At 43.4% G+C, this 16,894-nt stretch overlaps 1 protein-coding gene across 3 annotated transcripts in view; it reads left to right on the top strand.

The window, feature by feature from the left end:
* Positions 1-5,460: 5,460 nt before the first annotated feature.
* EZH1 (enhancer of zeste 1 polycomb repressive complex 2 subunit) overlaps positions 5,461-16,894 on the top strand; it is a gene marked incomplete at both ends in the record, with an annotated part of 28,798 nt that continues 17,364 nt past the window's right edge. The window contains 8 exons of one of the 3 annotated variants that reach the window (XM_080713235.1): positions 5,461-5,583; positions 5,925-6,053; positions 7,282-7,401; positions 9,560-9,680; positions 12,259-12,435; positions 13,211-13,313; positions 14,574-14,737; positions 15,124-15,215. In XM_080713235.1, the coding sequence (XP_080569361.1) occupies positions 5,467-5,583; positions 5,925-6,053; positions 7,282-7,401; positions 9,560-9,680; positions 12,259-12,435; positions 13,211-13,313; positions 14,574-14,737; positions 15,124-15,215 (1,023 nt within the window). The remainder of the gene's footprint in view (positions 5,584-5,924; positions 6,054-7,281; positions 7,402-9,559; positions 9,681-12,258; positions 12,436-13,210; positions 13,314-14,573; positions 14,738-15,123; positions 15,216-16,894) is intronic. The other 2 variants (XM_080713233.1, XM_080713234.1) reach the window with 2 other exon arrangements.

Genomic DNA, 16,894 nt, shown 5'->3' with positions numbered 1-16,894 from the left:
GGTTTATTCTGATAATGATGAAAAAATTAACTGAGCTTAATAAAATTGTAAAAAAATGATACAACCAGATATTTAATAATATATTTTTAGGTAACAAATATTTATCCCACTAAGATGTGTGACTACACTGCACCAATAAAAATATTAAAAAATAAAAAAATACACTCACACATGAAGCAGCTGCAGCAGCGGCTCAGACAGGAGGATCCCAGGTCTGAGGCCAGCTTCAGCAACTTAGTGAGACCTTGTTTCAAAATAAGAAATAAAATAGAATCGGAGTATAGCTCAGAGGTACAGTGCCCCTGGGTTCAATCTCCAACATTAATCAGTCAGTCAGTGAATGGGAAAGGAATTGCAGTGCAATTGCTTTGGAATTCCAATGGAACCCAGGGGCATTCTACCTCCGAGCTTTACCCCAAGTCCTATTTTTTACTCTTTATTTTCAAACAAGGTCTCAGTAAGTTGCAGAGGGCCTCACTAAGTAGTAGCTGAGGCTGTCCCCAAACTGCTGTCTTTGTTTTAGCCTCCCGAATGCTGGGATCAGGGTAACCATGTCAAGTGGTCATCTGTAACATTTGGGTGTCAGTAACATGGGTTCTCTTCTGAGAGAACCCGTTTTGTTCTTGACTTGAACCAATTTTTATTTCCTGGAACAGACCATTATTAAGTTCGTTTAGAGCAGAAATTTTATGAGCAAGCACTTAATATTACATGTGCTTATGATGTATGTTCTAAAATAGTTCTATTGCCAGGCGTGGCGCACGCCTGTAATCCCAGTACTTGGGAGGCTGAGACAGGAGGATGGAAGGTTTGCGGTGGCCAGCCTGAGGTGAGGCCCTCTGTAACTTAATGAGACCCTGTTTCAAAATAGAGAATAAAATAGCAGGCTGGGGGTTTAGCTCAGAGGTAGAGTGCCCCTGGGTTCAAGTCTCAGTACTGCAAAAAAAAAAAAAAAAAAACCATTAAAAAATGAGCCAGGTGTGGTAGCGCATGCTTGTAATCCCCATGCTTGGGAGGCTGAGACAGGAGGATCGCCCAGGTTCAAAGCCAACGCTTAAAGAGACCCTGTTTCCAAATCAAATATAAAATAGGTCTGGGAGTGTAGCCCGGAGGTAGAATGCCCCTGGGTTCCATCCCCAGTGCCACCAAAATAATAAATAAGTAAATAAACAATGAGGCCTGTTTTGGCTCATTCCATATAGGAGTGAGAAATATTTAAAAGATGTAAGCTGGGCTTGGTGGTGCACACTTGTAATCTCAGCATTCAGGAGGTCGAGACAGGAGGATCATGGTTCACAGCCAGCCTCAACTACTTAGTGAGATCCTGTTTCAAAATAAAGAATAAAAAATAGGGCTGGGGGTGTAGCTCGGAGGTAGAATGCCCCTGGGTTCCATCCCTAGTACTGAAAAAAAAATGTAGAAGGAAGAGAGATTATCCAATTTGGAGGGAAGCTCCCCTTCTTCTCCTCCTTCTCCTTCTTCCTTTCCTCTGTCTCTGTCTCTCTCCTCTCTCTGCGTTGCCCAGGCTGGCCTAGAACTCCTGCTTTTACATGATTCATCTGCCTCAGACTCCTGAGTAGCAGGGATGGGCATGTCCCTGACTGCACCTGCTGATTCAAATTCTTGCATTTTCTTGTTGTTTCATTCCTTTCCTCAGAAAGATAATGTTTAACTCAGGGAAGTTCTGTTTTTAAGGGCTCAAGTCACTTGATTTGGGTTAACAGTAAATACCCTCTCTGCTTCTTTCCTACAACTCCTCCCCTTTCCCTGTTTATTTATTTGCAGTACCTGGGATAGAAGCCAGAGGTGCTGTCCCGCTGAACTGCATCCCCAGCCTGTGTATTTCATTTTGAGACAGGGTCTCCTTGATTGGCCAGGCAGGCCTCAAACTTTCCATCCTCCTGCTTCAGCCTCTGGCGTATGCTACCATATTGGCTATCCTCTAAATTTCTGGGCAGTATGGTAAGAGCCCCATTAAAAACAAACAGCCGGGTGTGGGGGCTTATGCTTATAATCCCCGTGCTTGGGAAGCGGAGACAGGAGGATTGTGCAGGTTCGAAACCAGCCGCGCTGGTTTAAGAAACCCTGTTTCCAAATAAAAATATAAAAAGTAAAAAGTAGGTCTGGGAGTGTAGCCCGGAAGTAGAAGGGTTTCCAGGAACCCCAGTACCACCACCAAAAAAACAAAACAACAACAACAACAACAAAAAAGAACAAAAGCTGGGCATGGTGGCACACGTTTGTAATCCCAACATTTGGGAGGCTGAGCCAGGAGCATCACAGTTTGGAGATAGCTTCAGCCTCGCCTGAGGGCCCACGAAGTAGTTGAGGCTGTTCGTGAACCACTATCCTGTGGTCACAGCGTCCCAAATGCTGGGATTACAAGTGTGCACCACCACGCCTGGCTAGTGAGACCCCTTTTCAAAATAAATAAAAAATAGGGCTGGGAGTAGCTCTGAGGTAGATGCCCCTGGGATTAATTTCTAGTACCACATACACAAACATGGTGATGATAATAATAAAATAAAATGGGCTGACTGGGGGTGTGGCTTGGAGGTAGACTGCCCATGGGTTCAGTCCTCAGCACAGAAAGGAAGGAAGGAAGGAAGGAAGGAAGGAAGAGAAAGAGAGGTAAAGTTAATAGAATTAATTCTCTGAGAAGCCTAACTAGTTAATATAAAGTAAAAGCATCATTGTATATACCTTACTGAACTTTTACATGTAGTTAATGTTTTGGGGCCTGCAGGGCAAACCTAGAGATGCATTTATGGGCTTGGTAATGTAAGAATATATTTGAATATGTGAATGGAAGGATAGAATTTAATAAAATAAAAGCCTCTTCCCAAGTGGCATCAAGTATTATGGAGACTTATTTACATCTGAAAGTAGTGGTAGCAGAGACCTTGAGGCCTTCGAGTTCTGGGGACCCTCCTACTCAGGGTGTGAGGATCTAAATATGCCGGACAGATTTGATTTAATAAAACCACTGTCTGTTCTCTCTTTGCAAAGCTGAACCCTTGTTTTACCTTTGTGTCTTGCCATTCCTTTGAGGAACAGAAGCACAGCATCAAATCCAGCAGTCCTCCTTGCATTCTATGAGGTAGGTAAAATATGATATGCAGTGTTATCAATTTCTCTATTTTTTATTTATTTATTTATTTTGGTCTGGAGGTTGAACCTAGGGGCATCTTCCTCTAAGCTATACTTCTACCCCTATTTCTTTTTCTTTGTATTTGGAGATTGATTGAACTCAGGGGCAGTCTACCTCCAGTTTATATTCCCAGCACTATTTTATTGTTTATTTTGAAACAGGGTCTCAATACGTTGCTGAAGCTGGCCTTGAATCTGTGATCCTCTTGTCTCAGCTACCCAAATAACTGGAATTATAGGTGTGTGCCACTATGGCTGGCTCCTACAGTTCTTTTTTTCTTTTTTTTTTTTTTTCCAGAACTGGGGATTGCACCCAGGGGCATTCCACCTCTGAGGTATACCCCCACCTCTAACTTTTTTTTTTATTATTCTTTATTTTGAACCAGGATATCACTAAGTTGCTGAGAGCCTCATTAAGTAGCTGAGGCTAGCCACAAACCTATGATCTTCCTGTCTCAGCCTCCCAAGTACTGGGATTCCAGGCATATGCCACCACACCCTGCTAATTTCTATATCTCTTGTTGCTATCTTGGAGATGAAATTATATTATCATGTACTATTTGTATTACTAGGCATGTGGTAGATTTATGTAATTTGGGTACAGTTTTATAGTGTGGGTGGGTCTTTCTATAAAGCTCTTAAATGTGAACTTTGTTTTCTTACTCAAAGTAGTGAGTAGCCACCCATATGCCCAAGAAATTCAGGTTCCTAATATTGTGAGAGAACTTTATGTGTGTGTTGGGGGGGGGATAAGGGGAGGGTGCAAGGGACCAAATCTAGGGCCTTGCACCTGCTAAACATGAGCTCTGCCATTGACTTACCGCACCCAGCTTGAGAGCTTAATAGAAAATAAGTCACCACAGGGGGACAGGGGCTAAACTTTTTTTTATAATTGGACCAGGAATTGCTGATGTGGAATCTCTTTTGTTGTTGGTGCCGCCGTTCTATGTATTGAACCCCAGAGTATACTGGGGAAGGAACCCAGGGCCATTCTACCTCTGAGCAATACCTCTGAGCCCCGTTTTTTATTCTTTATTTTAAAACAGGGTCTCACTGAGTTGCAAAGGGCCTCACTAAGTAGCTGAGGCTATTCGTGAACTGTGATCCTCCTGTCTCAGACTCCTGAATGCTGGGATTATAAGCATGCACCACCACGCCAGACTTTTTTTTGTGTGTGTGTGGTACTGGGATGGAACCCAGGGGCTTTCTACCTCCAGGCTACACTCTCAGACCTATTTTATATTTTATTTGGAAACAGAGTCTCACTAAGTTGCTGAGAGCCTTACTAAGTAGCTGAGACTGGCTTCAAACCCGCATAATCCTCCTATCTCAGCATCCCAAATACTGGGATTACAAGCATGCATCACCATGACTGCCTTTTTTTTTTTTTAACTTTTTAAAAATTCTTTTTTTTTAATTTTTTGGTATTGAGGATTGAACTTGGACATCCTACCTCCAAACTATTTTATTTTTATTTTGAAACAGGATCTTAATAGGTTGTTGAGAGTATTACTACACTCTGAGCTACACCCCAGCCCTATTTTGTTTTTTATTTTAAAACAGGGTCTCACTAAATTGCAGAGGGCCTCATTAAGTACCTGAGGCTGGCTGCAAACCTGTGCTCTTCCTGTCTCAGCTTCTCAAATACTGGGATCACAAGTATACACAACCATACTTGGCCCTGAAGTCTTTTTAGTTTTATTATTATTATTATTTATTTTTTGTGGTATTGGGAATTGAACCCAGAAGCATTCTATCTTGGAGCTACACCCCTAGACTTATTTTATTTCTTATTTGGAAACAAGGTCTCACTAATTTGCTGAGAACCTCACTAAGTTGTCAAGGCTGGCTTTGAACTTGCAATTCTCCTGTCTCAGCCTCCTAAGTACTAGGATTACAAGCATGCACCACCACATCTGGCTCTTGAAGTCTTTTTTTTTTTTTTTTGTGGTACTGGGGTTCCTGGAAACCCTTCTACCTCCGGGCTACACTCCCAGACCTCATTTTATACTTTTTTTATTTGTAAACAGGGTCTCTTAAACCAGCGCGGCTGGCTTTGAACCTGCATAATCCTCCTGTCCCCGCCTCCCAAGTGCGGGGATTACAAGCGTGCGCCACCACGCCCAGCTTGAAGTCTTTTTAAATTGAAAATTTTTATTATAGTTATATATACAGGTTCTTTAGATGTATATTTGTATGAATAAGTTTAGTGGGAATGAGCATATAATTGACTTGTTTGTTCAAATTTGAGGAATGCATCATTTCCAGACAATAAAATGCTATTTCTCATCTCTGTCTCTCTTAGATTACAGCAAGATGGATATACCGAATCCCCCCACTTCCAAATGCATCACTTATTGGAAAAGAAAAGTAAAATCTGAATATATGCGACTTCGACAGCTTAAACGGCTTCAGGCAAACATGGGCGCAAAGGTAAAAAATAGTTCCCAAGCCAGCCTGATGGCACACTGCTGTAGAGATTGAAGCAGGAGGATGGCAAGTCTGAGGGCAGTCTGAGGGAGATTTAGGAGGTGCGATCTCAAAATAAAAAACACCTGGGGATGTAGCTCAGGGGTAGAGCATCCTTGAGTTCAGTCCCCAGTATTGTGTGTGGGCGCACACAGACACATGCAGACACACACACACATACGCACACCACCAACACTACCACCACCCCAAGTGAACAAAATTCTGGGTTTGGATATATTTTTCCAGTGTGGAGGAGTTGTAGTTTTTTTCTCTTGTCTTGAAATCTTTTTTCTTGGCTTTGTTAGGCTCTGTATGTGGCAAATTTTTCAAAGGTTCAAGAAAAAACCCAAATCCTCAATGAAGAATGGAAGAAGCTTCGTGTCCAGCCTGTTCAGTCAATGAAGCCTGTGAGTGGGCATCCTTTTCTCAAAAAGGTACTTGAGGGGATCCATGCTTGGCCTTCCTCTCTTCCTTGGGCATGAAGTTTTTTTCTGTATTTGTAACCTGTTAAAAGATAAATAAGAAGCTAAAAGCGGTGGCACACTTTTGTAATCCCAGTACTTAGTGAGGCTTTCAGCAATTTAGTGACATCTTGTTTCTACCTCTGGGCTATACTCCCAAACCTATTTTATGCTTTATTTGGAAGCAGGGTCTCACTAAGTTGCTGAGAGCCTCACTAAGTAGCTAAAATAAAATAAATAACTAAAATAAAATAAATAAGCCGGGCATGGTGGCGCACACTTATAATCCCAGCACGTGGGAGGCTGAGACAGGAAGATCACAGAGGTTCGAAGTCAGCCTCAGCTACTTAGTGAGGCTCTCAGCAATTTAGTGAGGCCCTGTTTCCAAATAAAATAAAAAATAGGTCTGGGAGTGTAGCCCGGAGGTAGAGAGCCTTTGGGTTCCATTTCTAGTACCAATAAATAAATAAATAAATAATAAAATAAATAAAGTAGGAGCCAGGTGTGGTGGCACATGCTTGTGTTCCCACTATTTGGGAGGCTGTGACAGTAGGATCACAATTTCCCCACCAGCCTCAGTTACTTAGGCCCTCTGCAACTTTGTGAGACACTGTTTCAAAATAAAAATAAAAATAGGGCTGGGAGTATAGCCCAGAGGTAGAATGCCCCTGGGTTCAATCCCCCCTGACACCACACACACACACACACACACACACACACACACACACACACACACACGCTAAGTCTGGATAATGGATACAGCTATTATAGTCAATAGTGGATGAGTAGGATAGCAAATCATTAAAGAATAGCCTTTTCACCTATTTTCTTCCCAGTTAATAATTGAGGCCTGGTGTGACGGCATACACCTCTAATAACAACTACTTGGAAAGTTGAGGCAAAAGGATCCCAAGTTGGAGGCTAGCCTGGGTAACTTAGTAAGACTCTGTCTCAAGATAAAATAAATAGCACAGGGATGGTGGCACAAGCCTGTCCTCCCTGTACTTAGAAGCTCGAGACAGGAGGATCACAGTGCAAGGCCCTCGGCAACTTAGTGAAATACTGAACCTGCCATCCTCCTGTCTCAGCCTCCCAAGTACTGGGATTACAAGCGTGCGCCACCACGCCCGCTTTACAGCTCTCTCTTGATGTACATACTTACACTTGCCTTTCCCTCACCGTGTCCTTGCTTGTTTTTCAGTGTACCATAGAAAGCCTTTTCCCAGGCTTCGCAAGCCAACACATGTTAATGAGGTCTCTAAACACTGTTGCATTGGTTCCCATCATGTATTCCTGGTCCCCTCTCCAGCAGAACTTTATGGTATGTACTGAAAGCACTGTGGTGATTCTTTAAGCTGCACAAATCATCTCTTATGCTGCAGCTCCTCTTCTAGGAGTACTTAGCAAAGCTTGGATATACAAGGCAGAGCCTTATTATAACTTACATATTCTAAAAAGTGTATATCACAGGTTTTTTAATGTGTTAGATTTTAGTGCTTTCTAAATTATTTTCTGAATTGATTGTGTGTGTGTGTGTGTGTGTGTGTGTGTGTGTGTGTGTGTGTGTGTTTGCGGGTCTGGGGATGGAACCCAGGGGCATTCAACCTCTGAGCTACACCTCCTGCCCTATTTTTTATTCTTTATTTTGAAACCGGGTCTCACTGAGTTGCAGAGGGCCTCACTAAGTAGCTGAGGCTGTCCGCAAACCGCGATCCTCCAGTCTCAGCCTCCCAAAATGCTGGGATTACAAGCGTGCGCCACCACGCCTGGCTGTGTTTTTTTTTAATGAATGAGATTAAGACATCAGTTTCCTCTTATTCCTTGGGCCTAACTTTATAACGTTATATGTAGTTATAAGCAGTCTAAATCTAACACCTGCGGCCCAAGCAAATTGTCAGCTCCCTGCTGATATAGCATTTCTTTGTGACTCCTGTAAAGACAAGATAGTCTGAAAGCAACCGTAGAACAGAGGGGCGTGGTTACATAATCCTCCAGGCCTTTATGCTGACTCCTGCTAGGATTATTTCTTGTTCTGATAATCAGTCCTCTCTAAATACTGCTGTTGCTTATCATCTGGTGACAGTAATACTGCTGATTGGAATAGGATATAGGTCTACAGAAAGGAGTTATCTCTTAGAAAAAAACTTTAGAGTGACTTTTACCTGCCACTTGGGGATTTAAGAATGACTGTGTTGGGGCTGGGATTGTAGCTCAGTGGTGGAGTATATTCTTAGCACACGGGCAAGGCCCTGGGTTCAGTCCCCATACCAAAACTAAGTAAGTAAATAAAACAAAGAAAGTGATAGAGACAGACAGACAGACAGACAGACAGACAGTGTTCTGTGTTCTCTGCTGTGCATCTTTGCCCCAATCCTTTGTGATATTGTCAGAAAATATCCATAATTGTTGGGCATGGTGGCGCACGCTTGTAATCCCAGCATTTGGGAGGCTGAGACAGGAGGATCGCAGTTCGCGGACAGCCTCAGCTACTTAGTGAGACCCTTTGCAACTCAGTGAGACCCGGTTTCAAAATAAAGAATAAAAAATAGGGCTGGGAGTGTAGCTGGGAGGTAGAATGCCCCTGGGTTCCATCCCAGTCCCCCCTCCCCAAAAAAAAAAAGGAAAGAAAAGAAAATATCCATAGCTTATGCTGCAGTTGACTTTCAGTTCCCATTGTAATTATACTTTTTTTTTTATTACTGAGCAATTGGTCTGTTTCATAGAGTACCCCCAAATTTCACAGTTGCTCAGTTTTCTTTTCTAGTTCTATTGCAAATAAAACCCTTCAAGGCCTTCCTTTTCATTTATCTTTCTCTGCTTATGAAAACCATCGGAATTGGAGACATTTGGCTGTTTTTTTAGGTGATGTTCATACCATCAAAGACAAAGATATTGAGTGGGTAAAATGAGATATTTCATGGAAGTACTGTGAAAACTGTGCCATCAAATTCTAGGTATTGGTGGAAATATTGATGTTAGTTTCAAGCCAAATACTAGGTAGTTAATAGCATCAACTAGATTGACTTTTCTCCCCTAAGAAATAGCCCATCCATTTGAGGTTTTATTGAGAAAACAAAATGACCAGTCTTTAAAATGAGGGAGACTAGCTGAGTGTGGCGGCACACGCTTATAATCCCAGGACTTGGGAGGCTGAGACAGGAAGGTCACAGGTTTCCAGCCAGCCTCAGCTAACTTAGTGAGGCACTCTGCAACCTAGTAGACCCTATTTCAAAATAAAGAAGAATGCCTCTGGGTTCAACCCCCAGTACTGAAAAAAAAGAAAAAAAAAAAGAAAGAAAGAAAGAAAGAAGAAAATAAATTAATTAATTTAATTAAATGAGGGAACTCTGTGACCAAAGGAATTTTCTGGAGACTCAGAAACAAAAATAAATAAATAAATACTTAGAAAAATTCCATTAAATTTGAAAGAGGAGATGCATAGATATTCATGGAATGAGTCATATCTGGTTTCATTTCAGGTAGAAGATGAAACCGTTTTGTGCAATATTCCCTACATGGGAGATGAAGTCAAAGAAGAAGATGAAACCTTCATTGAAGAGCTGATCAATAATTACGATGGGAAAGTCCACGGTGAAGAAGGTAATGGTGCTGGGTTTTTTGGATGAAAACTGTATTATAATAGTGCCTGTTAGCCGGGCGTAGTAGCACATGCCAGTAATCCCGGTACTTGTGTGGCTGAGACAGGAGGATTACACGTTTGAGGCCAGTGCATGGTGACTTAGGAAAATCTTGTTTCAGAATAAAAATAAATAAAATAAGGATGGGGTTGTAGCTCAGTAATAAGTAACACTCCCCCCACCCCCGCCTGCCCCGAGTAAAAAAGAAAAGGAAATCCCAGTGGCTGGGGAGAAGGTTCATTATAGAAGTAAATTTAAGCCAGGCTTGGTGTCTCATGCTTGTAATCCCAGCATTTGGGAGGTTGAGATAGGAGGATCATGTTTTGCCTCAGCTATGTGAAGCCATTGGCAACTCAATGAGACCCTGTTTCAAAATAAAGAATAAGCCGGGCATGGTGACGCACACTTGTAATCCTCGCGCTCGGGAGGCTGAGACAGGAGGATCGCACGGGTTCAAAGTCAGCCTCAGCTACTTAGTGAGGCTCTCAGCAACTTAGTGAGACCCTGTTTCCAAATAAAATAGAAAATAGGTCTGGGAGTGTAGCCCAGAGGTAGAAGGCCCCTGGATTCCATCCCCAGTACCACCACCACCCCTCCAAAAAAAAAAGAATAAAAAATAGGGCGGGGGCGTATCTTGGAAGTACAGTGCCTCTGGGTTCCATCCCCAGTAGTGCAAAAGAAAAAAGTAAGAGCGACATTTAATCTGAGGCTTTATTCATAAGTCCATCCAAGGCCAGTTTTTTTCCTCTCCCTTTTTCTGAGAACGGCACTGAGCACAGCCTCTGTGCCACACTGCTTTGATCCTCTAGATTGCCCAGAAGTTGGCTTAAAGACCCTTAACTTCCTAAAAGCAAATCATTTGGATTTAGCTGTATTACTAGAAATGGTTGTCAGTGTTTGTGAAGTAGGAAGAGGAGGAGAGAACCCCATGGATTTGCAAACCAGTTCTCTTCTACTCTTTTGACAGTGGTACAATGGTGGGTACAACTAGGTAGGATACTATGCACTTATATTATTTACCCACAGCACCCCCTAGCGTCCAAAGACTTTCTCCCAACTTGTAATATAACTCAGGAAGTATGGTTTTAGGGGAAAAAAACCTGTCATCTACTTTTCTTTCTTCCCTCCCTTTCTTTCTTTCTTTCTTTCTTTCTTTCTTTCTTTCTTTCTTTCTTCCTTTCTTTCTTGTACTGAGGGTGGAACCCAGGGCTCTCTACCTCTGGGATAAATTCCCAGACCTATTTTATATTTCATCTGGAAACAGGGTCTCACTAAGTTGCTGAGAGCCTCACTAAGTAGCTGAGGCTGGCTTTGAACCTGCCCAATCCTCCTGTGTCAGCCTCCTAAGTACTGGGATTACACGCGTGCGCCACCACGCCTGACAAATGCTGTTTGTTTGTTTTTGTTTTTGTTTTTTTGGCAGTACTGGAACCCAGTGACTTTCTACCTCTGAGCTACAGTCTCAGCCCTATTTTTTATTCCTTAGTTTGAAACAGGGTCTCACTGAGTTGCAAAGGGCCTCACTAAGTAGCTGAGGCTGGCTTTGAACCTGCCCAATCCTCCTGTGTCAGCCTCCTAAGTACTGGGATTACACGCGTGCGCCACCACGCCTGACAAATGCTGTTTGTTTGTTTTTGTTTTTGTTTTTTTGGCAGTACTGGAACCCAGTGACTTTCTACCTCTGAGCTACAGTCTCAGCCCTATTTTTTATTCCTTAGTTTGAAACAGGGTCTCACTGAGTTGCAAAGGGCCTCACTAAGTAGCTGAGGCTATCTGTGAACCACGATCCTCCAGTCTCAGCCTCCCAAATGCTGGGATCACAAGCGTGCGCCACCACGCCCGGCTCAAAATTCTGTCTTTGAGTTAGAGAAGTCACTCTTCCTCCCTCAGCAGCAGAGCCAAGTTAATTTTGATTTTATTTTTCTTTCTTTGTCCTATTTGTAATTGGAGGTATACTTTTTTGGGGTTTTGAACTATAAATACAGAGTTGAACTGTGACTGAGGAAGTGGAGTAGCCCAGTACGAATAATAAAGCTTAGTTGGGTGTGTAGTTCAGTGTTAGAGCACCTGGCTAGCCTTTGTTGATTTGCAGCACCACCAACAAAAAAAAAAAAAAAAAGGGAGAAGAAAGCCTATACCTGTTTTTCTTTTTGTAGTTGTAAGAGCCAATCAAATGATTATATTTCCCTGATTATCCATATGGAAACATACATATGTTCCTATGTAATATATGGGCCTTAAGAGTGAGTACAAGAGCCAGGCTTGGTGGCGCATGCTCGTAATCCCAGGACTTGGGAGGCTGAGAGAGGAGGATCGCAGGTTTGTAGCCAGCCTCAGTTACTTGGTGAGACCCTCGCAACTTAGTGAGACCCCCGTTTCAAAATAAAGAATAAAATAAAATAGGGCTGGGTGTACAGCTTGGAAGTAGAATGCCCCTGGGTTCAGTCCCCAGTACCGCACACACACACACAGAGTGAGTACAAGGGAACCTGCCCAGGAGGACTGATGGCGTGCTCATCCTTCTAATCCTCGCCCTGCAGAGATGATCCCCGGATCTGTCCTGATTAGCGATGCTGTTTTCCTGGAGTTGGTAGATGCCCTGAATCAATACTCAGATGATGAGGAGGAAGTACATAACGACGCCTCAGATGGCAAGCAAGATGACAGTAAAGAAGACCTACCCATGACGAGGAAGAGAAAGCGACATGCCATTGAAGGTGCAGAGCACTGCTTCACGCACCACTGTGAACGCAGCAGGGGGGAGAAAGGGAGCTGGAACAGTGCGTTGCTTATTAAAGACTCTTGCTGCTTCTCATGGGTCCACTTCTAATGAATACAAGATCATTAGCTGATAGCTTAAGAGGGCTGTGGCCTAGCTGAAGAAGAAAGTAGACGAATTTATAAAATAGTGTTATTCAATAATTAATTAACACAACATTAATAATAGTGATGTTGTGTTTGGAAACCTGGAGAGTTATAAAGAAAGAAATAAAATGAGCCAGGTGTGGTGGCACATACCTGTAATCCTGATACTTGGAAGGCTGAGAGAGGAAAATCACAGGTTTGAGGCCAGCCTCAGCAACTTATTGAGGCCCTCAGCAATTTAGTGAGACACTGTTTCAAAATGTAAAAATGTAAAACAAGAAGGTCTGGGAGAACTAGGCATGGTGTTGCACACTTGTAATCCCAGTACTTGGGAGCTGAGAAAGGAGGCTCACAGGTTGGGAGCCCGTCTCAGCTACTTAGTGAGGCTCTCAGTACTGGGATTCAAGGGTGCACCCCCACGCCCCGCTCTTCACCTCTGGATTCTTACAGGGAATGTGAATTTTGTTATTGCCGTGTTGTTTGTGGTTAAGCTAGCCAAGCAGCTCCAGTCAGAATTCTGTGGCAAAGGGGGAAAAGGTCTAACTGCTTCCTTTGCTTGGATAGTAGCACTCGTGAGTTTTTTGTTTTTGTTTTTTTTTTTTTTTTTTTTTGTCATTTCAAATACAGGCAACAAAAAGACTTCCAAGAAACAGTTTCCAAATGACATGATCTTCAGTGCCATTGCCTCCATGTTCCCTGAGAATGGTGTCCCAGATGACATGAAGGAGAGGTAGAGAAAGCTGTCACAACTTTTATTCAAGCCTGTATTTTGGTCATTGAAAAGCCCTAGTCAGGTGTGGTGGTGTAGACTTGTAATCCCAGTACTTGGGAAGCTGGGACAGGAGGATCACAGGTTCAAAGCCAGCTTCAGCAACTTAGTGAGGCCCCTTTCAACTTAGTGAGATACTGTTTCCAAATAAATAAAATAGGTCTGAGGGTGTAGCCTAGAGGTAGAAGGCCCCTGGGTTTCATATCCAGTACCACAAAAAAAGAAAGAAAGGAAGGAAGGAAGGAAGGAAGGAAGGAAGATAGATGGTGAGTATGTGACGACTTGCCTACACTCGTGATTACTTCTTGTTCACCTCACTCTAAACGCCCTTGACCTCTTAAGGGTCATTGTGTGCTGGCTTTTGAGTAAGTCTGGGCAGAGAACTTTTACTTCACTTTTTTTGTGTCGTTGTTGTTGTACTGGGGATGGAACCCAGGGGCATTCTATCTTCGAGCTATACCCCCAGCCCTGTTTTTTATTCTTTCTTTCTTTTTTTTTTTTTTTTTTTTTTTTTTTTTGGTGTTACTGCGGTTTCTGTAAACCCTTCTACCTCCGGGCTACACTCCCAGACACCTATTTTTTATATTTTTATTTGGAAGCAGGGTCTCCTAAGCCAGCACAGCTGGCTTCGAACCTGTGCGATCCTCCTGTCTCCACCTCCCAAGCGTGGGGATTACAAGCGTGCGCCACCACGCCCAGCTAGTCTTTATTTTGGAACAGGGTCTCGCTGAGTTGCAGAGGGACTCACTAAGTAGCTGAGGCTGTCTGTGAACCTGGATCCTCCTGTCTCAGCCCCCCAAATGCTGGGATTACAAGTGTGCGCCGCCACGCCTGGCTTTTTTTGTTATTATTTGGAAACAGGGTTTCACTAGGTTGTTGGGAGTCTCACTGCATACCTGAGGCTCTCCTCAAACTTGTGATCCTCCTTTCTCCGCCTCCCAAGTATTGGGATTATAAGTGTGAGTCATCACGCATGGTTTACTCTGCCATTGTTCTGGGGAATTCCTCTAGCACCATACTGGTCAAATCCTTTTCTCCCCTTACTTTTCAGACTTATGCCCAGCCCTGTATAGTTAAATGCTGTACCCAATTAGTTCCCTTACTTGTCAGACCCACAAAAACACCCACCCTCCCCTCACAGCCAGTGCCTGGGTAACAATTCGTATTTTTGCAGTGGAGATATTCCCTTGGGGGAACTCTTCTCTCTCTTTTCTTAAATAGGTATCGAGAGCTGACAGAGATGTCAGACCCCAATGCACTTCCCCCTCAGTGCACACCCAACATCGATGGCCCCAACGCCAAGTCTGTGCAGCGGGAGCAATCCCTGCACTCCTTCCACACACTGTTTTGCCGGCGCTGCTTTAAATATGACTGCTTCCTGCACCGTGAGTGGGGCTGCTCTGTTTGACGCACTCTCCTCTCTCCCATCCCCGCCTCCTCCATTTGTTGTGTCTGGGGTTTTGTCATACGAAGTTTCTGGCCACTGATCTGATGAGGGTTTCACAAAAGGCCAGTTGTTTTTACTTGTTTAGTGACAGTGCAACATGCTTTGTACAATGTGAACAGGCTAATCAGCGACCCAACTGCCCCCCTGCGCTGCCTGGCTTTGAAAGCATTGTGTCGAAGTCAGAAATGCCTAAGCTTTGTGAACCTTGATGGCCATGATTTATGTCAGATTCTGACACCTCCAGTGGCCCCTAATTCAGCTTTGTTTCTCTCCATCTTGTCCAGTGGCTAGACCCTTGGAAACACTACTATTGTTCTTTTCCAGCTTTTCATGCCACTCCTAATGTGTATAAACGCAAGAACAAAGAAATCAAGATTGAACCAGAACCATGTGGCACAGACTGCTTCCTGTTGCTGGTAGGTTCCCAAGCGGTCTTGGCAGTTAGCTCTGAGCAGGAAGTGGTCCTCCAGGCTCTGCCTCCGGAGCACAAGCCAAGTGAGCCAGTACACAGCACATGGGAGTCACAAAGCACAAAACACCATGGCTTCTGCTCTGAGGGAGCTCACCAGACACAGTTGGTCTATGAAGTCAGCCTGGTGGAGTGAGACCTGGAAAAGGTTAAAGGCTTTCCTGCACTAAATAACATCAGTTTAGATTTCAGAGTCTGAAACTGTATTGTTAGAATTGGATTAAAGGAAGCTGGGAGCTGGGAGCTAGGGGTGTTGATACATGCCTGTACTCATAGTACTTGGGAGGCTGAGACAGGGAGATCACAGGTTCATGGTCAGCCTCAGCTACTTAGTGAGACCCTGTTTCAAAAAAAAAATATATATATATATCTACATACACATACATACATACATAGATACACATGCGGCTGGGAATATGTAGCTCACAAGTAGAACATTTCTAAATTCAGTTCTCAAAAAAAAAAAAAAAAAAAAAAAGGAAAAAAGGAAGGCTGGGAGACATAGGTCAGTTTCTACCTACTTGCCTGATATGACCAAGGGCCTAGGTTCAATCTGAAGCACTAGAAAAAAATAGGGAGGGGAGAATAGGGGATGGTAGTAAACACTCCATTTTCTTTCGTGTGTGTGTGTGTGTGTGTGTGTGTGTGTGTGTCTGTCACTGGGAATTGAACCCAGAAGCACTCTATCTCTGAGCTACACCCTCAAACCGATTTTATTTCTTATTTGGAAACAGTCTCACTGAGTTTCAGAGGGCCTCACTGAGTTGCCAAGGCTGGCTTTGCATGCAATCCTCCTATCTCAACCTCCCAAATACTGGGATTACAAGCGTATGTCACCATGTCTGGTTCTCCTGTTTAATGCATATAACCATAGGAGAAAATACACATGAAGACACTTATTTCTCACTGTAATCAACCTGATGGACAGACTTCTCCTGCATAAACTAGGTATGGTATCACATGCTTGCAATCCCATTATTTAGGAGGCTAAGACAGGAGGATTGCAGGTTCACAGCTATTTAGTGAGGCCCTCTGCAACGTAGTGATGCCCTGTTTCAAAATGAATAAAATAGAGGATGGGGGTGTGGCTCAGAGGTAGAATGCCCCTGGGTTCAACCCCCAATACCACACACACACACACACACACACACACACACACACACACACAAGTTTCCAGTTGTATATGTCTATAGTCCCAGCTACTCTGGAGACTTGAGGAAGGAGGATTGTTTGAGCCCAGGAATTTGCAGCCACACACAGTGGGGATTTGACCCAGGCACATTCTACTTCTAAGCTATACCTCCAGCCCTTTTTATCTTTATTTATTTATTTATTTTACTGTACTGGGGATGGAACCCAGGGGCATTCTACCTCTGAACTACACCCCCCAGTCCTATTTTTTATTCTTTAATTTGAAAGGTCTCCCTGCATTGCAAAGAGCCTCACTAAGTATCTGAGGCTGTCTGCAAACTGTGATCCTTCTGTCTCAGCCTCCCGAATGCTGGGATTACAAGCTTACACTGCCAAGCATCATCTTTTGTGTGTGCTTGTTTGTTTGTTTGGTGGTACTGGGGTTCCTGGAAACCCTTCTACCTTAGGGCTACACTCCCATACCTATTTTTTATA

Source organism: Muscardinus avellanarius (genome assembly GCF_963383645.1).
Source record: "Muscardinus avellanarius genome assembly, chromosome: 16".
Taxonomy (NCBI): Eukaryota; Metazoa; Chordata; class Mammalia; order Rodentia; family Gliridae; genus Muscardinus; species Muscardinus avellanarius.
The sequence above is the reverse complement of the archived record's forward strand: the minus strand, read 5'-3'. Positions and strand labels throughout refer to the sequence as shown.